A 24,218-nucleotide genomic window follows, 5' to 3' on the forward strand; every position below is an offset into this window, starting at 1 on the left:
TACAACTAGGCTCCATCCATCCATCCTAATATTATACATACAAACATATACATAGCCTAAACACGCACGTTAAACATTATGATGCTCCGGACCTTTGCTTGAGGAAATTTTCCGTAACTGGACCTCGCTGAAGATTAATTGAATACCCCTGACCTAGAACATTGAACTTTATTAGTTAGCTCAGTTATAATTATTTGTCAGGATGACTTGAGGACCTAATAAATTAGGCCTTGTATTTTAAGTTCTAAGTTTCTTTCCCTTCATGTGTTTGTGTTTCATATTATATGCATACAATTAAACTGGCTAAATGCAGGGAGGTTATAGGTTACATGGGATCAATTTAGATTTAGACTTTCTACAAAATCCACTTAACAGCTCACCTAAATTTAAGTTGTTACTCAGATCAGGCCTACAGGCATTTCTGATTCAAAGGGTACCTAAATATTTGGATGATTTGCACACCTTGGGTGGTCTCTGCATTTTAAAAATAGCCCAGAGGAAAGGACTGTCTAAATCCTATAGGAGCCAAAACACTGTCTCTGTTTTGACCGCTTTTTGACTGCTCTGAGACAAACAAGCACTACACAGTCGGCTATTTTAGATCATAGAGCCAGAATGGGCAATCAAGTAATGTTCATGGTTGAAATAGCCCTGGATGTGCATAAATTATGCAAATCATTTTAAATGATTTTAAACTTTTTTCCTGTACCCCATTGCTCCATTGTACAGAGTGTGCTGTTTTATAAAAAGGTAGACATGGGGAATAGGTAAGTCTGACTGATGCCTCTTTAGTACTAATCCTGATTTACCTTGACTTTTCAGAGGTTGAAAATGTGTGATGGGCGTTCACACAAGCCGACATTCACCCTACTGAAATACTAACCTATGGAGATAAATCTGTCGCTGTATAGGCCTACACCTTGCAAGTAGGAAGGATGTGATGACAGTTCCATCGTATCTTTTTCTTGAAGGGATAACACCATATGGAGTGAAATAACGGCAGCTGCACATCACCATAGACAGACGTTTTGCATCTCTGCTGACTGCCTCTCTAGTCATTTTGTGCCTTCTCTGTTACTTCTCATTCTGTTCAATGTTTGGGTGTCACAGCTTCCACGGTACATTTCTGAATAGCTATGGCTCACTAATTTAAGAAGTTGACATCTTTTTAAAAGGGTAACTATCATGGGATAGCCCAAGATAGGCCCAGTTTTAGTGTTTTATTGAGGTCCAGATGCAAGTTTCATGTCTATGCCAAAGTTACAAGACAGTTGTATCACTGTTGACAATAGTGGTTTTGACAAAACAAAGAGGGCTAAATTGAAAAATGGCTGACATTTCCACTATAGCACTGCCAAGTGTAAAGACCCTGTTTTCAGTAGAGGTAGTCCTGTAGCTGGCTAGCAGACATTTCCTTAGCTGCCTTATCAACATCTTGGCAGGCTCGACAGCCCTAGGAATAGCTAGCTAGACTACATAGAAACCATTTCCTTTCAGTGTCCTGATTTCCAATCACGTTGGAAATCAATGATGACTGAAAGCAGACACCGAAACAGCTCTCTGAGCCTGAGTGCAAATCATGCTCCCGAGCAGATCACAGGGGTGGCCTCAGATAGGAAATGGCTCCTCCATTACACATGTTTGATTGCATCCTCCGGTTGCAGACACCTCTCTGACAGTGTGTGTATTAGTCCTGCCCGCCAATAGGCACAAATAATAGCTGTGAGTTCACGCCCCATCAAAACATTCAAGAGCACTTCGTGTGACATCTCTAACAAGACTGATACTGAGGTTCTGTACCAGTCAAAAAAAAATGTCAGTGAAGCAACTGTTCATTTCAGCACTTTCAGAGTTTGCGGGTTAGATGGCGGACGTGTAACATTTATTCATTCATTCATTTCTAAGAGGTAAAACAAACATGTAACATTATGTGGTAATATTAGATTACTGCAGCCCCAACTCTTGCTGGGTATTTTAAATGAATCAATAAAATGATTTCTTGATGTTTTAACTGCAGAAGTACTAGAACTACTGATGATATATCCTGAGAGGTCTCTGGTGTATGCCTCCAGTCCTCCAGAAAAGAGAGATGTCACACCCCACAAAGCTCCTGATTGACAGCAGTTTGGTCTGTTGATGGAGTGTGAGGCACGGTGGCAATTTCATTTGCATTTAAAGGAACCGTAACCTTGAAATACCCCACAGAGTAATAACATTGTTATTACGATTCAAGGTTTAATGTTGTAGTATCAATGTTATGAAATTGAGTGACTGATGTTTTGGACACAGTATAATAATTAATTTAATCGGTTGTAGGATCCATAAACATGCTGCATGTGCAAACATGTGCTCTTGAACACTACATTGTGCCTTCAACACCATACCAAAACTCACACAATTTGCAATGAAAGATCAATGACCTCCAAGTCTATATTTGTCCACATTCAGTGAAGTCCACAATTAATACAATTACACAGCTGAAAGATGGGAGATCTGTCATTCATCGTTCCTCATTGTTTGTAGTTTCACTTCAGAGAGGCTAACAGAGAGACTAGGGAATGTAAAGAAACTACCATGGGGAGAGCACACAAAGCACATGGACCCAAGGAACACACAATGACGTAGGCCACAGGCAGAGAATGTGCGTAAGAGCTATTTTTCACCATTTAACTCCCTACCGGTACTTTGACTTGACTGAATTTAGAAAGTGACCTAAAAAACACAGCCTCCATGTCATCCTACCTGCCACTCTCGGCGTTGGTGATGGCGATGAGCGGAGGTGCCCGCAGGGGTAAGCTGGTCGGCCGCGGCTGGGTGGTTTCAGTTTCGGGCCTCCTGTCGCAGTAGTACTGCTCCGCTTGCCGGAAAGCCAACGGCGGGAGCTGCATCGTCCGGCATGAGAGCCGTCGCACTGTGAAGGGCTCCATGCAAGACACAGGGCACTGCTCTGGGGAGTCTGAGCAGTCTGAGACCTGCAAATGTGCAAGCACACACACACACACACACACACACACACACACACACACACACACACACACACACACACAGCCACACATACATGTACACAGAGGTACATGTATGTAACACCCATACACAAACAGGCATACACCCAAAATAGAAGTGCGCATACACACAGACACACACATAAACAAGGTCACAAAGTGAGATGGAGAGAGAACTGTGCCCTGAGTGTCCTTTTGCCTAATACAGGAAGTGGAAAGTCTAGGGAACTGAGTGTCCCTCTAGTCCAGCTGATTAGCTGATTAACAAGTGTTGGTTTTAAGCATCTTGATTCGCCTTGATTAGAAGCTCAGGCAATTTAATTTGATCGTGTTAATTAATAAGACGGATGAGTTCAGAGTGGACAAATGTGTGTAATCATCTCATGACTATTGTCAACTCCTCATCTTCAGTTGACCTGAATTTCTCACATATCTCAGAGAACCAAGCACAGAGAAGTAATGTCACTACAAAACTCCACAACATTGGGAGCAAAGCTGTATTCACTGTATTTATTCACATGCCCAATACATTTCAGCAGAGGTGCATGTCTGCATACCCATTTTGACAGTTGTTTTCATATCCTGTCCCGGCCATCTGTGGCTAATGGTGCTTGCCTGCCCTCTGTCTCACCCCCCTCCCTCCCTATCTCTCTCTCTCTCTCTCTCTCTCTCTCTCTCTCTTTCTGTCTCTCTCTCTCCACCCTGAATACATGAATTATGTAGCCACATTGGATTGTAATTCCCTTGCAGGCATGCAGCCCTTTACTTCTTTCTGTGAGCCCCCTTTGCTGTCTCTGTGGAAGTGAAGCTGACAGTATCCGTCATTTAGTCTCATTCTGTCAGAATGTATATGACAAGCAATTAAGATTGCTATCACAATCATTTGCACCCAGTTTATTTTAAAATGCACAAGATGATTACAAGGAGGGTAAACAGCTAGATGCAATGTTTACAATACATCAGAAAAAAATGTGTTTTAAAGTTTAACATTTATGTGGTTGCTTTATGGGTGTCTGTAAATCCAGTATGAAGTTTAATATTGATGAACAGCTGACAGGCGATTTATAGTGTTTCTTGTCTGCCCAGGGAAATCTGTTGAATGATATTCACTACTTGGAAAGTTTCAGCTCTCCAGGCTAGCCTGACAAATTGTGTTGAAGCACCTGAATAATGGCAGTCATCATTGTGAAATTATGAGCTGTCATTCCAAAAATAATTATCTTATACATTATAAGCCCAGGGAGGGGTAATGTGATCAAAGTATCAGCGCTTCCCATTTAATTCAACGTCTCCCATCTCTTTGCATCTCATCTTACTCTCTGTGAAACTCAACCAGCCAGATTAATCTGAAATAGGTCAAAGATCATCACTATGGATGATCGGCACCCTGGGTGGCTGAGCCATTGGTTATTTCGCTTCCATAGATCAAATGATTACTGCACATAGTTCCACTGCACTGCATTGCACTGCAATTCCTGTGAGCATTTAGGATGGAAGTGTGAAAAGCCCACATGCTTTTTATTCAATGTTTGCCATTCTGTTGCCTGTTGCCCACATTATTAGAATAAAGTATTAGGATAAAGAATATGTCTGTATCATTAATCATTTATTAATCTTTTGGGACCATGATCCCTAAATTGTAACAAGATATACCATGAAATGTCCCTTTACTTTAATATTTTATTCCAACATTTTTTTCTGTTTTTCTCTCTCTATTCATTTCCTGTTAAAAAGCCACATCTTAGATCCCCCTAAAGGTACTCCCATTTAAATCACACTTAATTAAACCCCACTCATTAAATTGTGCCTCAAACTTTTAAAGTACAATTTAGGACTGCTGATTTGAGAGCAGGCTGTTCAAAGAAAAAGCAAAAAAGACAACAAAAAAAACAGCTTAGGTGACATGGAAAAGCAAAAAAAGATGATGATGAAGAAGAACATTACATTTCCTGTCACATACTGTTTTTTATATGGAATTCTTGATGCAGACTGTGCTTGAGACTGTGCTGTGGAACTCTAGGGACACCCAAAGCCATATTGATCCAGAGGAGGGAGGGGACAGCACTGTGCAAACAGCCTGAAATGTTACCAGTCCTTGTTTACCAGAAATATGATTTCACCCACAATTCATAACATTGGGCAAGACAGCTACACCTGCTGTAAGTGCATTTGATGATATTAGTGTAAGTATATTAGTTTCTTAGAACAGTTGCGCTCCATTCCTCCCACAGATGTCCTGTCAACATGCCATAGACATGACAAAATATATGTGATTATGTCATGTTACCTGAATCTAATGTGGAACAATTATGGGGGTACACTGGAAAGCATGAACGCCTGTATCACTGATTTAGGTTTAGTTGATTATCCACTAACTCTCACAAATGGTGACATTGAATAATATTGTACGATTCCCATCACCACTGAATTTCCTTTTGAGTGTCTGTGACATAGGTGTCTAAAACTGATCCTTAGTTATGAGAGAAGGGCTTGAAGCGAAGCCAGGCATAACTGACACGTCCAGCAACAGACAGTGACATTGAGATTCAGTTTTATTTATATGTTGTCTCAAGATGACACTCCTTTATAAGAACAGACCCAGTGGCTCCCTCAGGCTCTGCTGCACTGACTGCCCCGTGTGATTGGTTTGTCAATCAAAACTTTGACATTTGCTCAATATGTAAACATTTTTATTTTTATCAGTCCGCATTGCGTTCTGGGGGGGATTCTCATTCAGAGCTTAAAAGTCATGGTCTCATGCATTATTAATGGCGTAACTGAAATTAATTAAACAGTTATGGCCAGCAAACTGGAAAGCACCAAAGCAAACAGAGTGTTTCTTTGGTGCGTTTTTTTTTTAACCTGACCTTCAAAGAAACTCATTCCCACCTTCAGTGGAACCAAGTCTCTGGTCACGATATTGCCATTTATTTAATGATAAAATGTCTGGAAAAGGACATCAATTAGCCAGCTAAGATTTGAAACAGTTAAATAAAACATTCAAATCCAAGTAGAATGTACCCATGAAAACGCTGTTGGCATGGAACATGATATGTTGCTTTAATTTGTGAGTTGCGTATCGAATAAGATTTTGGACAAAAGAATGAATCATAAAACTGTTTTTCCAATTTATAAGATAATAATTTGTTATATTTCTTAATTATAAAAGAAAATAATGGTATAATGCAGTCTTCTCATTTTGCAGTCTTTCCATTGCAGATTTTGTCTTGGACCGAATTATCGCTTTTAATTTACTTTTATGCCTCGTTTCCCAATTCCAATCTGCTGCATATTCCATCTTACAGTTTAAGAGGTGTGTTCATTCTTCCTCTTTTAGTGCATCTGTGAGGGTAAGTGAACCTCCCCATACTAAATTTATCTGGTGTAATCAAGGCCAACCAAGGGTGAAATGAGAACTTTATACAGGAGGCATTTCTTTACACAAGGTGGAGAACAATATTGCAACTTAGCTGCCTTCATTTGCAAGGAAAACAGAGGCACTTGGGGTAACAGGGACACCACTTGGGGGAAGCAGCGTTCAGCTTCCCGGTAAACAAATTAACCTCCAACAGAAGCCTTCCATTTCTGGAGAGCATCCTAATCTGATTACCTCTGTGAAATATGCAACTGTTGGCCTTGTGCATAAATAAATAAGTAGCTAAATAAAAAACGTTGTCTCACACCATTGGATGTGAAATAAAAATATTCTGGGCGGAGAGGCAGTGTTATTTGAAACTTTGAACATTCAAAACACCTACAAGGGAGATGCCCTGTGTCCTCTGAACACCTCCTACCGTAACGTGTCTGTTGTTTACACAAACATATTTCACCCCAATCCCTGCTGCTCTCTAATTGAAGATTGGTGTGTGCTTAGGAAAACTGGTGTCTGTGCCATGTCTGTTCCATAATTAGATTCAGGCAGAGACTGTTGCATCCATATCCTGTATCCATGGTAATGCTCATTGCGTAAGTCATGATTATTCATGGTGTTCATTACCTATAAGCAGTTTCCATGTCAGCTCTTCTACTTGACTGTCCCAAGGATCAAACACTAGGAACCTATAGCAAGGCCACACAGGCTCTCCCTAGTTCTCACCCTACACCCCCAAACACAGAATGTAATGAAGTAATGAAATTGTGATGACTATTTTTCAGAAGGTGTTTTCACCCAATAAGCAATGTGTCAGTATGAAACACCTTGCTGTGCTTCAAGGCTTTCTGCAGGCATCTTGGGCTATAATTGAGCTTAAAAACTAAAAAAAAAACAAATCTAGTTATAGACCACTTCTGCAGTCCTCGATAATGGCACAAAGGTCAGCCATGCTAATTAAACTCGGAACCTATAGCGCAATACAAAATGTGATGATTCTTTTGTTTTCATTTAATTGTTTTTTCCCCTGTGACAACTACAAATACATTCAATAGTTAAATACGCTTTTGAATAGCCTATTCATGTATTACAGCAATGTCAATGTCTAGTGAAAACTAGAGGACATTGTTGTCATGGCTTAAAAGCAAACAATTGATTGGCAGATCATTGTGCAACTGATAACTGTCAGTGTCAGAGAGGATATTGGTACTATGTTGACTATTAAAGACAGTTCCATCATTATCATGTTTAAGGATGACGGTTATCCTGTGGAGAAGTGCCTGAAAATAATGCTGGCCATCCAGGGTATAGGTCAGCAGTTGTCAAAGTATCCTATAACAAAAACAAATCCTCTTCATCGATGTAGGCAAGACACAACAGAACATGAATGAGAATAATATAGTACAACTATATATTTAAATGTTCTTGTATGAGTTGTACATAAATATTTTTTAAATCAATAGCAGTGTTACCTAATCGTATAGTGAAGGTATACCTTTATCTCAGTCCGCTGATCTGAACTCTGTAGAATTGTATTATTTTTTTTTTTATATAAATATGGCTCTTTTGTCCAGGCAAGTTTGTCACATTTCCAGTTGATTGGAACTCCTTAACTATTGTTTTAACTGTATATGGACATTTTCAGTCGAGTACCTATATTTTTGTATAGCCATGCTTGACTTACAGAGGTCAACATACTTGCCCTTTGATTTGAATTTGAATTGTGTATTCTCTTGTCTTTCACATGTTGACGAATGACTAGGGTACTTAACATAAAAAGGTACATACCATATATTCACACAACACTTCTCAAAACCCAGGAGTTTTGTGTCAGTCAGACATTTTTGGTTGGAAGTTATGAACCAAATGCCATCAAACAGTGACAATGAAAAACTGCCTTACCATTTCCAAAAAGTGTCTGTGACAGTCGACAACTATTTTCATAGTTCTTGTACTGTACTTGCATGCGTGTATTGCCCATAGTAAAGTTCTAAGCATTTACATTCTGCAAGGGAGTATATAAACAAGGATGTGAAATTCACTCACACTCTCAGTCTGGCTCTCTCCAGCGCTGGCATCCTTTTGCATTGTGTGGCCAAGCAATCTGCCAGAGGGACTTCGACAACAGACTGCAGAACTTTCCTTTCTCTCTGTATGGCAACAAAACAGAAGACAGAGTATGGCTTTCTTTCAGTCAGTGGATCTATTCTAGAGGTCCAACAGTGTAGTCAAATTTCACTGATAAAAAAGACTGTTTTCAGTTGTACTCCATGTTGTATTTTTATGTATTATGTTAAGTTTTGTTATAGCAGTTTTGGTTGTGATGGACAACTTTAACATCACAACACCTGTGAGGATCAAATATCAGATAGCACATGGCAAATGTATCATAAAGACATAAACATAATAGAATAGGTGAGATATTGTGTAAGAAATGGGTGTCATGGGAAATCATTCATTGTGTGTGTGTGTGTGTGTGTTTCTGAGAGTGACGCTGACATCCAAAAAATCAGGATGACAAATCATGTAGCACCTAACATGCACACACTCTAAAAAATGATTCATGAGGTTAGTAGATAAAACTTAAAATGAAGAACATTTTCGACATAAAAAAATTAAGTTTGCTACTTGTACATGTATAGGTGAGTTGACAACTTATTTTAAGGAGTTTGTCATACTAAAAAAGAAAGAAAGCTGTCTCAACTTATTTATATATGGATTTTCAACACACAGTCTTGCTTTCACCTAACAATAGAAAGTATTAAGTTACTGAAACTTGTAAATCTCGCGGACCAAACTTATAAAGCTGATAACACGACTGAACGTTCAGAACCTTCCAGACCACGCCTGAGAAGTAACAGAAATGATGGCACAGGATCCTGTAGCCTGCATCGAACATCAAAGGTACGTGCAAAGTAGTCTAGCCTACTATTTTTGTGTTTGTTTTAAAAGCAACAGCTATCAAACAACGGCACACAGTGCATCAAAATCTTTGTCACGTGACACTACAAATGAAATTAACGCTACAGCTTGCCCTTTGCTAATTTGAATATTTGAAAAGATGGATTTTACCTAGCTATCTACAGACAGTAGCTATCGTGTCTTCCAAGCTAGCTGCTGCTTGCACGGTAATTAAACCATTTGAAAAGATGACTTTGGTAGCTGGCGTCTTCAATGTTACCTGCAGCCTGCCCTTTGATAATTTGGAGTTAGTAAAGGTAAATTTAGCTGTCTGGTGTCTTCAAACTTCACAGTGGCAGCTGCATTCAGCACTTAACATTTTAGCATTGCTAGTTCTAACACTGCACGTGTTTGAGGATCATATTTGGTCGCCCTAGTTAAGCCTAACATTGTCACTATTTATGAAGGTTTGTGGGCCATTTGACATTCTTAGCTTAACCTGAACATAGGCCTAATAGGTAGGCCAACATTTATTTATTTTTGAAGTTTGAGAAATATTCTGTGTCAATCCCTGCCAACCACATAGATTTTGTTCATTTTTTGTTGTTTGTCTTGAGGTAAATTTTTTCTAACATTGTGCCTTTCTTTTATACAGATAAATGACAATTCAGACGGATCTCTACATTCATTCATTGCACAACTGGACCAGTTGCCATTGCTTTAAAAAATAAACAATGCTTTCAGAAAATTTAAATTGCTGTGTGCTTTTATTCAGACAGAAGTGAAGTAAGTTAATATAACTTAAAAGATCCATGCAAATTGTTACCTTAATTTTTTAAGTAATTTCAACTCAAGTTGTTTTTTTTGAGTAAATATTGTGAGACTTTTATAGTGAGAAGAACTCAATTAGTTTAACACAATCAACAATCAACTGTCCTCTAAAAGCTTAATTAAGTTGAACCAACTTAATTATATTAATTTGATCATATAATATAATTCAGTTGTTCTAACTATATAAGTCTCACAGTATTTACTCAAAAATGGCTTGAGTTGAAATCACTTAAAAAGATCAATGCAAATTGTTACCTCAATTTTTTTAAGTTGAGCCAGTGTATTATTTTTTAGAGTGCAGATGCTTAACATCATAATGCTTTGTTGAAGATCCAGCCTCTTCAGATAGTTGCAATTGCTCTTGCTCTTATTTGCCAAGCTTGTGCCTGTCACCTCTTATCCCTCTTCAAATGGAATACTGTCTGCACGCAGAGCACCCTCCATCACTTCTGTCCTCTCGTTTGGAAATCACAGTTGAGAAAGCTCCAATGGTCCATCCATCCAACTGTAAGTGCCACTTCGGCTGGACATCAATATTGATTATAATCCAGACCACACTGACTTTGCTTCAAGAACACTGGCAGTTCATTAGATCCACCCTATACTGATTGGAATCGGGCGGTGAGAGGAAGCCTGCAACTGTGGATCATTTCTTTTAATACCTCTAAAGACATTACGAGAGCCACACTACAGATGGGGTCTTCTGTTAGCATTAGATTAACTTTAAAGTGGATTCTTCTCCGTGCCTCTCTCAGCTGAGCGTCACGGTGTTCCTCGCATCTCATATTTATTTTGTGTCAGGCTGAAACATTGAATCGTGCCATTATGGAGCACACCGTCTGGGAATTGACGGTAGGGTCATCCATCACAGCCGTATGGGCACACTTAAGTCACAAAATAGGGAGCTAAAAGGCCGCCAGGACTTAATGTCTCGATCAGAATATGAAAACACTGCAAAATTGCTTTGGAGTAAGTGGGGAAAACAGAGCATGCCAGAGAATGTTGAATCTGCTGCATTTCTAAACAAGACCTGTGAGTGAGTCAATCAACACAGCAAATGTTATTGGGTAAGAGCGTTGGTGCTCTGTCTTCAGCTGAGGCAAACAATTCTGAGGACTCCAAAGTCCAAAAAAACAAACAAATAATAAATTAACTGTCTAGTGTCTATACAGGGGATAACTGCCATTCTGACAGAAAATCGAATCTGATGTTGACTCCCTGGCTTTTGACGTATAGCTGCACAGGGATGCTAGGTTATCTTTCCCAAAGTCAATGCCAGTCAGCTCAAATTTATCACATGGAGAATGTGATGATACAAGCAAACATGCCACAACAAACCTATCTACTGATAAAAAATGACAGTTTGTATAACTAGTTTTCACACACAAACAAGTCAGAGAGAACGCAGTCTGTGCACTTGGATATGCATGTGGAAGTTATACATCCAATGAAATGGTAAGCCCAAGTGGGCTGTGTTTACTTTGATTTTGGTATGCAGACTTATTTGTTTGGAATTGTTTAGGAAGACTGTCTGACTGACTGAAGATCTATGGTTGTTTTCAGAAAAATAAACATAAATCATGAATGTAGCCCTCAGTGAAGAGTTGGGGTGGCTGACTTTGGAGTAACCTTTATGCTGTCACTGATATTTATTTATGTTCACCGTCTGCTTTATGTGGTTTGAATAATTCATGAGGAGTTTGACGATGTTCAGGCTTATAGCTACAATGTCAAATTTAATATCAAAATGAATGGTATGAAAAGCTTTGTTGTGAGCAGGTTATTGCTCAATGGGGAATATTAGCATAAGATATGATTTTTGTTGAGATTGAAGATAGAACAGAAATTTCAAGAAGATGATGAAAGATGTCATAATCCCACCTTTGTAGAATGGGTGCCCTCTGAAATGCTAATACTTGTTCACCTTGGCAAATCGAGACTTGTGAGCAAATGCTTCAAAACAAAAGCCATTTTGTGCTTTGTTAAACTGTGGACCAGAAATAGGAAATTATATTTCAGCATCCATATTCTATTACTGAATGTATACAGTAGGCCTATGTGGGAGTATGCCAATTCTCTGCATGGCAGGTATCCAACCATGCTCTCCATCAATCAAATGCTTCCATTTTAAAGCAACATGATTGTAGCAGCCAATAATGTAATGACGGCCAATAACGTAATAACGGCCAATTAATGTAATAAAGCCAATTATGTAATAACTTGCCAATAACGTAATAAGTTTTTGGCAATAATGTAATAAATGATAACTTATCCATGGGGGCCATTTATGTGTACATTTAGTGACTTTACACCCATCGATAAATAACACACATGCGCACACACACAAACACAGACATGTACACAAACACATAAATACACACAGGCATGTACACACACACACACGGATAATCACATACACACACACACACACACACACACACACACACACACGCAAACACCCTCACAGACACACACACACACACACACACACACACACACACACACGCAAACACCCTCACAGACACATAAACACACATATGCCTTTCCTGCTTGGCCTCCAATAAGCTGATTATTACATTATTAGGCTACTACATTTTTTTTTTTTTACCCAGCCGATAATGTAGCTGCCAGCCAATAATGTAATAATTAATAGACCTCTCCAGAATAAGTCCCGCCTCCGTAACTTCCGTATCCATCCAACTTCCGGGCGTCGATTGTCTATGGGAAATAACATGGCGTTTGAAATATCATACGGTAAAACATCTGTAGGTAGCTAAGTAGAAAAAGCTGGTGGGCAGATTGGCCTACATTTCTGCCATCTAGTTTCCACTGGTGGAAACTAGATGGCAGAAGTGTGTAGGCCAATTTGCCCAGCAGCTTTTTCTACTTTGTCACCTACAGAGTTTGACAGGTATGATCTTTCAAAATGCCATGTTATTTCCCATAGACATTTGACGACCGAAGGTTGGATGGATACGGAAGTTAGGAGGCGGGACTTATTCTGGAGAGGTCTATAGTGCTGTCAGTTAAACGCGTTATTAACGGCGTTAACGTAAACGTTAACGTTTTTATCGCGAGATTAACGTTCTTTTTGGTGTAACAAACTTTGTAGTTTTTTCACAATCTGTTGCAACAACTAGTAACGTTAGAAGAACTACAACACCACACTGGATCTAGCTAGACCGTGCTGCATGTACACGCCCCCTTTTAGAGGAAAGGGAGCTGTTTGGATAATGGAAACCTATGCTGCATAGAAGTGGGGAGCGAAAAGGGGTTATACTTACTAAATCTTGAAACAAACGTGAATAAAAGGCACACAATAAGGTTGGTGTAAGAGTTATCTGTGTGTTTATGGGATTAATGTGACCATTAGGCCTATGTTCCTAGTTTTTGCTCTTTCCAGTTTAGCCTACTAATAACAGTGTCACGAACGAATGTAGGCACAGTCAAACTGCCCTTGGCTGACTATAACTAAGTTCGGCAAGCTTAACTTTACATGTCATAACATCAACTAAACATAAGTCACACATTCATTCTATCACTTGTAATATGAACGTAGCCTTTTTCCTACAACTAGGTGAGATAATTGGCTATGCCTGTTATACTGAAGTTCCACAGTTAGCTAGCTAGCAAGCTAACCGTTTTACATGGGATATATGGTAGTGTGAAGTAGGCTACGTGCTGAATGGGTTGTAATGTAGCTACATCGTTTCGACATGAGTAGCCTAAGTAACATGCACATAATTCTTTATAACTACCGTGTTAGTAAAATTATTGAATGGCCTGTGAATTAATAACTAGATGTAACGTCAAGGTGTGATTAGGCTATCTGTCTTTCCCATTAGAATCAATGATACATGTATGTTAACTTGTTTTCCGCTAAAATGGGGCGTGATGCAGATTAAATGTAGCCTATCTTTATGATGATGCGCCTTTAGTAGGCTACGTAAAGGCATGCTGCACACACTTGTTTGAGCTTACAAGCCGGCCAAAGAGTAGATTCGTACAATAAACACCAACGCAGTTCTGAACTCCCAGTCAGCTGAATGGTGTTTTAAATTGCTTTGGACACCGATGCCGACATGAGTGAGATGCACTCTGCTTTCGACATTCATTTACTGTACATTAGATTCCATTCTTTTCAATACAACTCTGCACACCAGCATCGCGACTTTGCGCCCGTAGGCTAAATCACGATTCAGTTATATTTGGTCACGCTGCTCCATAAAATCCATTGTTCATCCAGTGTTTGCGTGTTAAAAACTTCGGCGCTGATGTGTGTGGCAAGTGACAGCGCACCATAGACTGTAGGCCTATAAAATGGCAGAGCACTCATGTCGAAAAGTTCCTTATTTTCAACTGAACTCAAAGATAATAAATATAGTATTTTATGTTTGTTATGCCCTTTATTAGCTATATTTCTGAAGAATATATTGTGTTGCCTCAGGTCTGCTGCACATCTTTTGAAATTTGATTTGAAATAATCAAATAGGCCTAGACCTACATCTTAAAGTTAAGTTAATGAAGTAACTTGCTTTGCTTTCATTTGAATCCTAATCAAGATACACAATAATTGCTTTATATTGTTAACATGGACTCCTGGAAAGTTCAGAAATGCAAAATAATAGAATTTTAATCATGCGATAAAATATGTGATTAATCGTGATTAACTATAGGAATTCAGGGATTAATCGTGATTAAAATGTTTAATTGTTTGACAGCACTAATAATTAATAATAATTGACATTATTGGCAAGTTGGCAAATTGGCAAGTTATTACATTATTGGCTTTATTACATTAAAATTATTACATTATTAGCTGTTATTACATTATTGGCCGTTAATACATTGCCTGGAAGGAATAGTATGTTGACTTAATGAGCGGCTTTGTTTCCCATTTACAGAGCCAGAAACACTGGAGTTTTTTGATTGCAAATACAAAAATGCAGCTTACCCTGTAATGTGTGAAAGATTTGAATAAAAAACATGACCTTTATGAGATAAGTAATGGAAGCTAGGAGATAACACCATGCCATGTTCAACTTCAAATGATCTGCCCTCAGTGGTGTAATATGTTTAGGACAAAATTCTAGTGTATACCACCACATCGGTTCCTTTTAGTAGTCCTCTAATTAGCCTACTGTAAAAAGAAGAGTTATTGTTACATTTTCTATTTCTACCTTTATTTTTAAGCCACTGACAAAATATTTTGGGTCAAACTTCTTATCAGAGGGTCAACAAGTAAACATTGTGTACTGGTATTACTGCAACACCCCACTTCATAACCAAAATAATGTTTCTTGTGTAGGCCTTGTTTTTCTGTGTATGGTCTGATTGTATATATCTAGATCATAATTGTGTTCTTGGATAGGAAAGGCTAAACTACATTATATATTTATAAGAGTGGGATTGTTATGTTATGATGAAATGTTTTCTATTATCAGAACCAGAACAAGATGTTGGATTATTAGTGTCTGTGGCAAATGATACAGAATGCAAGTTTAATAGACTGTGACTTGTACATGCCCCTTTAAAGGAGGGCCAAACAATGCCATTTCAATCCAATTTTCATATCCATAGCCAAGAATGGAAAACATGACTTTACTTTCATTAGGATGGTCTTTCATATCGACAAGGATGACTGACCAAATTATTGTTGCACTAGTTCGGTGATGGTATTTTATCATTAACCATTATTACCAACACAACTTGAAGGCGGTATGTACTTGAAATTAAATTGATTCTATAATAAGGCAAACAGTAATGTGTGTGTGTGCGTGTGTGTGTGTTGGGGGATATTAAATAGCCCACCAGTGTTTACAACCCGACTGTTCACTAATGTAACAGCTCCCCCTTGTGGGGGTCTTTGTAAGAGTCCCTGGGATTAGTCCTCTCCTCTGCAGTCCAGCAGAACTTTTGTCCACCTTCACAGTTCATCAGTCTACCTCCAGAAACGTACTGAAAAGTGGAGCACAAGGAGGAGGAGGTGGGTGGAAATGAGGGACTCAGGGAGAGGCTCTGTGGTGTATCTCAGGTAATTGAGGAACTATTGGTCTGCTAGTGCTGCAGCAGGCTTCCTGCCACGTGAGAGCCTTAAAGGCTGCGGTGGCTAAGGGTAGATGGGTCACATAGGCAGGCAGGCAGGCCAGTCCGCAGTAGACACATCAATCGTAGCAGCTCTCAGGGGATTTCAGATGACAGACTGAAATGGAATCTGAGAGAATTGAGCTCTGCTATAAAGAAAAAAACAAACAATCACACTGACTTGATGCACCCAGTAAACAGAGTGACTCACACAAACACTGAGTGGATGTGCAAGCAGGGGCAGTTGATTAGGGGAAAAGTGAAGAATGGCTATTTCAACTCAGCTGCTTACAGACTAAGAACATGTTAAATACTTCATTATAGTGATTAATGTCTCATGGTAGAGCTGCCACAAGTGAGAGATGGCCAATATTCATCCAGGATGTCAAATTCAGTGATCTGTGTATGGTTGTCCCATGCCATTTTTGTTGTTGTGCCACTGAGGATTACTTCATCTTGACAGTTGTAAATCACATTGCCCTGTAGAGCTAATGGTGCAAAAAAACTATCTGTATTGATCATGAGCTGAAGAGAGTCTCAGGGATTTTCAATGTTTCATATGGGAAATACTATCCGTTTTGCTAAAATAACATTAACGTCTGAATTTCATGTGAACCAAATAATCTAAAGGACCTAACCATATGACAAACTGTATGGCTCTCAGAACACTGGGAACCAATATCCAAGAAATGCTTCTTTGAACCTTTTAATCAGTTATGGAAGTATAATTTAATCACTAGGAAAATAATGCATCATAGAACAACTGCACAAGTAAGGGATAGCCTGTAAAGACAACTGGCCGCTGAAACATTAACGTTAATCTGACTTATTTTGCCAGAGTTGGTCTGCACAAAAATATCTTACAAAGTATGTAAGGCATGGAAGAGGGGAAGGAATTGCGATTGTTTATCGTGACATTACCAAAACACCGAAAATTAACAAATGTCCTATTTGTTTATGGAAACTTTTCTATGTAAAGCATCTCATCCTAAGTCCTCCTTTTCACACAAATACTGGTACATGGCTTTAGAAAACACATAATTGGGTCAAGCCATTGGAAAATAACAGTAATGTATTCATGAAATAAAACTGAACCAAGCCTTACCCTTTGCCTTAAGTGACATTTCCAATAATAAAACATTTACATAAACATTCAAGTAAACGATGAAAAGGCAAACATTTTGGAATGGAGTAAGATTAAATAAACGATGGTGAGGGCACTCTGAGTATCTATTCTTGTCTCCAGTTTCTCCACCCAGCATCAGTAAACAGATCTTTGCTTTGTTCCCTTCAGGGCACACTTTTGTCTATTGGCCTCATCTGGGATGCTCTGTGTTGAATTTGCTCAGTCATAATGGCTTTGATGTCAAGCGCTTCTCAGTGCGTCTTGCCAGCTGCTTGCGTATTCTGGCTGCGAAACTCATGTGTCAGGGTAAGAGTTTGGGAAAAGGACTTGATCGTGCCCTTTCACAGAGGCCCAGGGGAGGAGTTCTCGGCCTCTCTGGTCACATTAGCTCCCCTCTAACTTTGAGAGGCTCTTCGCTTTAATGGAACCATCATTGTATCATGTCAGGGTCAACGGACTTTTCCAAAGTATTTTTTTTGTCCGCCCTGTTTGTGGACATCAGTTTGACGATGATCCAATTAGACCTCAACAGTCATGTACAGCCATGATTAAATTGCCTTCTAATTAAGTGTAGACGATGACTGACAGAAAGTCCCTCATATCATCATGTGTTATACTCATCGGTTATTGATTAGGCTATTATGGAATGGAAAGCAAATTAAGCATATTTTATTCAGGGGCACAGGATATTTGGAACTTGATTATATTAAAATTACTGAAAGTATGAATGAATTATGAATGACACTTGAATGGTAATTTAAAGTGAACACTATGCATTCTCAGCATGCACCCAGAGAGAGCTCACCCACCTCAAATCTGGAGTGACACAGCAAAACAGAGTCTGAACTGTCTTACAGCACGACACAATGTCCTAATACAGAACCACGTCTCAGTCTAAAATGTGAGCTATCACTTGTGAGAAAAGGGTAATCAATCCATCTGTGTCAGGCGATGAGTCAGCTGTGTCACCTCTGCATATTTAGATATAACGTAAAAACTACAAAATTCACTGTCTAATGAGATTAAGTATATGTAACCGAGGTCGTAATTCGTCCGCCGCTCACGGCCCTCGAACCCACCACCTCAACACACACCAGCATGGAAGTCGAACGCCCTAACCACTGAGCTAAAAGCCCAGGCTTCCAACTCAGCGGTTAGAAGCGTTCTTAACTTTAGGGGTGTGAGGATTTACACGGGCAACTAGCATGCTAGCTCAGTTCGTCTTGGTCCAAGATGCCATCAGACATCCTGGAAAATCCAGACCCTGGTAATCTAGAAAGATTAAGGGTCTGGCCACGAACAATGTTATGGCCCAACTCGAGGGGCGGCACCAAGCATGCATTTTAAAATCTCACTGCACGCAATTGGATAACACTAGACCAATGTTTACTCTGAATGATTCCGGACTTTGACGCAATTGGATATCACTACGACCAATGTTAACTGACCTCCAACATTGCAGCGCTGTCGTCATCAAATTAGCTTGCCTCTGGCCCGCCTATATCAGATCCGCCGATTTGATTGGTTCCCCGGGATGCAAGGGGTAAAAGTAACGTGCATCATTGCCAGAGTGTCTCGCAGAGACAATTCCATTGTGCTCTCCCGAGAACTCTGGATTTTCAGGGTAATCAGACTGTGGGAAAGGCTTGGCATTAATCCTGCATGAATTCCTACAAGACTAGGGTTATGACTACAGGACACGATAGGATTAGCATGAGGCTTAAAGGCACTCTTAACAGTTTTTTGACCATTACATAACATTTCCAAAATAATTATTTTGATGGCACATAACATCAAAACATGACAAACGGCACTTCTGCCATTGTCTGAGCGGCCCTCTGTAGGCAATTACCGACTTAGCGACTGTCTAGTTTTGGGTAGGAAGCTAACAACCCCCCCCCCACACACACACACACACACACACACACACAAACACAGACAAATTCAAAATGTTATACTACAGGAATTCAGAGATCTTCTTCTACAGACTGTTGTCGGTGTATTCCCTCTATATTATATCGGACTTATGTTCATACTTTGCTGCAAAAGACGCATATTTAGTTTGTTTATTATTGCGCTTCTCAACTGTAGGGGGACCCCGAGAGCAAATCTTGTTAAGGGTGCCTTTAAGGGGCTTACAGATAGAAAGCAGCATGTATGAGGCACCCCCCTCGGCCAGATATCAAGAATAGGTCACATATATGCACTAAAACCTTATACATGCATGTACTACTTTTTCTTGCATATGTAGCCTACATGTATGGAGCCCGAGAGTGGTATTTTTTCTGGTCGTGATAATTTGTAAGCACGTTTTCCTTTAATTGAGCCCTCGAAATAATAAAACGTGAGCACGTTTTCCTTTAATTGAGCCCTCGAATTAATAAAATGTGACCCTGTTGTAGGCCTAAATTGAGCTCTCAAAATATGTATTTCGTGCTCACATTTAGTAATTCCCGACATTTTCTCACCGCTCGCTGTGCTGTGGTGGCAACTTCGTGTTACCTTGGCATGGACTAGGCCTACACCTGTCTGTGACGGTTCATATTGGTAATGTGATGATAACCGTAGGCAGCTAATTAAAGCCTTTCCATTTATAAACTATTTGCTAAATGTATTTGCTCGCAAAACAAAACAGATTGTCTGCCTACTACCATATAGTTATTATTTTAATTGTGATAACCTTATAATTATTAACATAGGCCTAGGTACTTATTGTTTGCTTATTTTGATAGACGTTTGATGAATAGCCTACTGTAGTTGATTGGAAGTAGAGGGGCAAGTTTTCGAAGGTATTTTCAACTATAATATTAAGGTAAATCATACTATGTGCATTCTTTACAGTGGCAAGCGCTTTCTTAATGATGTTGTGTGCTGAGACAAGGAAGCACTCACACGTGGGTAAATTTGCATTCAGTTGGTCTACCACGCCTACTTCTGCTGTTTTACAGAAATAGCCATGATTCCCCATTCTAAAAAGTATAACTTTACTTCATTGTTAGTCTATATCAAAAGCGGTTGTTCACTTTGTGTGAATGGCGCTATTTTCAGCGTTTTTTTATTCCAACCGTGGGCACTTTGGAGCAGAAACGAGAACGCGCACACATCCTGAATTACATACACCTGGCTTGACATAGTCGCTCCTACTCATCCTGGATTGGCATTAGTGAAACGTGTTGAGCTAGGATGACCAGACAACGCTATGTCAAACCTCGTTTTATCACTTATCTTGGATGTCTTAATTCTGCCTTTGTGAAATACCCCTCAGCTGGACGAAGATGGGAAGGGGCTTGTGCAAACACACACAATCATCTGCTCTCCCACCTATTCACCCCTTGCAGACACGTGACTTAAGTCACGTGATGGCTCCATGCTGGACGGCAAAAAGATGGGAGACGGACGGCAAATTACATTATGTCATAAAGATTATGATGAACTGAACACCATTACTATAACATCTTTGTAGTTCAATGTATTGCTGTTTGGGGTCTGATAGTCAAAGAAGATGCCAGTGGTGTTGTTAGATGAAATGGATCATGATCGCAAATGTAAAGTTATTAAAACTGGTGGTAACAGCAAGGGGAGATAACGTTACGTTAGGCTACTGTAATTAACATTATGGTAAATGAACACCCATAAGTATTTCTGGACTAAAAATATTGCAAAGCGATTTGGTTACTTTATTTGTCTTGCTTTTTTTTATCAGTTGTAACATAGTCAAAGCGTTAAGAATGTCATATCAGAACATGAAATAATAACTAGCTGCCACACTTAGAAGCTAGCTATTCTAGCTGCGTTTATCGTAGCTCATAGTGCTAGGGCTAATGTAACTTCGTCAGTTAATGCGTTGCCTTGTGAATAAACTTACTTCTTACATGTCTTAAGTTAAAGAATTGAAAGAAATAGGAAATTTTAAAAAACTTGAACGGTATTATCTGTTTACATTCAGATCTTGCCAAAGACTTTGCCTAAGTGCTATCTGCCGTCCTGTTCAGAGTCTATGGTTGCTATAGCAACCGCTGCTGTGCTTCATACACTGAGGAGATAAGCATGCAATTGTGGTTGAAATACTCCCGAAACATAAAGAAAACAAACCAAAATATATCTATGCAAGAACATGGGATGTTGTTGTATTCCAAACAATAAGCCAACAGTCGTGGAAGGGCATTACTACGGTTAAATCTCACTATAATCTCCTAGCTGTGCGATATGTCCCATTACAACCCATTGATTTGATTCGTGTTCTTGCCGTCCACTAGGCTATTTTGCTGTGGCGCGAACAAAACGTGACGTCACTTGCAAGGGGTGATTAGCCTACCTAATGATGACTATATCCAGGTGCACTGCAATCAATGAGATTCCCCCTACGTCACTACAAGCGACACACCTCCCGACGTCATTCCCGGGGATACCCCTTGACACCACACTACATTTTTGTGCACACAATTTGATTTCTTCGAGCCCACGTTTTAATTATTCGTGGGTGCGTTTTAGTAGATCGAGATCTCGAATATACTACTACGTGCTACAACTATACTATAACGTGCTCATGTTTACATGTGTCAAGACAATGAGTGCACGTTTTACAAATTGTGGCCACGTTTAAGTAGATCGTGCACACAATGTTCTATAACCATGTTCACAAATTGTGCTCTCGTTTTAATAGATCGTGCCCTCGTTTAAGTAAATCGTGCCCTCGTTTTAGTAAATGGTACACTCGTTTTACTATGCTTAAAACGAGAGCTCAATTTAGTAAAATGTGTACACGATTTAGTAAACCGAGCGCACAATTTAGTAAAAGGAGCGTATGATTTGGTAAAACGAGTGCACAATATAGTTGAACGTGAGCACAATTTAGTAAAACAAGCGCACAATGTAGTAAAACAAGCGCACAATGTAGTAAAACAAGCGCACATTCTCTAAACATGCAAAACATTTTGCGATGACACCTCTAGGGCTCCGTATACATGAAATTCTTGCGTGTACACACTATTTTTTCTTGCACATGCACATGAAAAGCTTGCACATACTCTACATTTTCTTCCACATGCAAATGAAAAGTTTGCACATCAACCAATTTTGACTTGCACATCCCTGTCAAAAGCTCACAAACCTCCAACTAGACTGCATTTCCGGCGGGAACTGCGAAAGTGTGCTTGCCCTGGTCCGGTCAGCAACGTGAGCAGACAGTGGCATACGCTATGCTGAACCTGGCTTGATCCAGACATTGTAACAGTGCCTTTCAGTGTTGGAGCAGTGGCAATATCTCAAAAGCTCTAGGAGAGGGCTATTCAACTATTGGCTTGCGGGTTGAATGCGATTCGTTGGATTTTACCTTTGGCCTGCCTTCGAATTTAGCTTCTATGACAGATCAAATCAATAAAATAAAATGACAGCAGTGATTGGCTGCAAAAATAAATAATGTCACGCGTCTTGCGCCTCTCAAACTGGGCTATCAGGTAACCTACAGAGGAATTGAAATTATGAAATATGACCAAGGCATTAAAAAGCTGCTTGTTTGTCAGGATACTTTTTCACTGATTTATTTAAAAATATATGAGCTATGTTTTACTGGTTTATTTGACAAATAATCTATATGGATTTGCTCTATGAAGACCTTATGTCTGTTTGGGATTGTTTTGTGAGCCTGGGGTTGTTTTGAGAGCCTATTGATGTAGCCTATCTCAGAATAAAGGAATACTTCATATTACTCTAAACCACCGTCTGTAAATCAACTGTATACTACTGTCTACATTGCACTATATTTCTTGACCTGTCTCTGTATGTTTCATCACCTTTCTACACTTTGCCTCACATTGCAACACAGCTCAGATCTTTGGTTGCTATGAAGGCCAGTCATTCTAAATGGATGGTTGCTATGGCCAAAGGCCAGTTCTATCTCTGCCGTTGTCAAGCGGGCATATCGTAGAATTCTGATTAACCTTATCTTATTTAAAACATCTCTATTTTACTTAGCCCACTTCCATACAGTGGGTCCCATTAAGAAGTGGCCACTTTATTCGCGCTTACCGTGATTCACACAGCAGCATTATTAAATTAATCTGTCACCATATGCCTATGCTTACGTTTGCAAAGAAAACATTTTAATTTGATTCACATGAAACGTTACATTTCATGTACATGCTGACAATGAGTAGGCTAGTTTTGGTTGTTGGTGGTGTTATTGCATCCCTTAGTTATGCCTACAATGCAAGTTCCCTCGCGATTGGAAGCTCCTGTAGACAATAGTAGACGCATTTCAAAACATTGCGTTAGGAGTCCACTTCTTTTAAGCTGTCACAGACTTAGGTGCTACTTTTAGGGCTAAAGTGCTTCGTGAATTACTGTTAGTAAAAAAAATAGCAGTCCTAAAGTTACAAGTGACGAAGTTACGAGTGCAAGCATCTCATATCAAATGACCATGGCGTTACGCTAAACAACATAAATCCCAATTAGCAACATACATCTCCTCCCTATAGCTAGCCATACAAGAAATTAATGATACTAAATCTCTGCTTAGCATGCTTCTTCCAGCTTTTTAATTGTATAAAAACACTTGACTTTCACAAATGGGCGTTAACTGTATAAAACACTTACACCATTCAGCACATACACATGGAAACCGATATTTTAGGTTCTTGGCCACAAACTCAAAACGTGTCTCTCTGAAGCCCTGTTCTAGAATCTTTGCTCTGAAGGCTGTGTTGCTAGGCAACATCAAATAAACGAAATGATAGTCTTTCAGTATTAAATGTAATGCGTGTGATTCGAATGGATGTGTGTGGTTTGCAATTAGAATAAACAAGAAATAACATTTCTAATAATTTCCCATGATAAATTACATAATATTTGCACCTTCCTTACTTGTGAATCTCACACCGTATTTCAAGTAGGCTAGACACTAGTG

At 39.4% G+C, this 24,218-nt stretch overlaps 1 protein-coding gene across 1 annotated transcript in view; it reads right to left on the minus strand.

The window, feature by feature from the left end:
* Positions 1 to 24,218, minus strand: part of pde4d (phosphodiesterase 4D, cAMP-specific) — a 159,247-nt gene that overhangs the window by 129,206 nt on the left and 5,823 nt on the right. Inside the window, exons 2-3 of the mRNA XM_048242885.1 lie at positions 8,419 to 8,522; positions 2,743 to 2,972 (exon numbers count right to left, since the gene is read on the minus strand). Coding sequence (XP_048098842.1) covers positions 2,743 to 2,972; positions 8,419 to 8,460 — 272 coding nt within the window. The 5' untranslated portion in view covers positions 8,461 to 8,522. The remainder of the gene's footprint in view (positions 1 to 2,742; positions 2,973 to 8,418; positions 8,523 to 24,218) is intronic.

The sequence above is a fragment of the Alosa alosa genome, chromosome 5, assembly GCF_017589495.1.
Source record: "Alosa alosa isolate M-15738 ecotype Scorff River chromosome 5, AALO_Geno_1.1, whole genome shotgun sequence".
In the NCBI taxonomy this organism is placed as follows: domain Eukaryota; kingdom Metazoa; phylum Chordata; class Actinopteri; order Clupeiformes; family Clupeidae; genus Alosa; species Alosa alosa.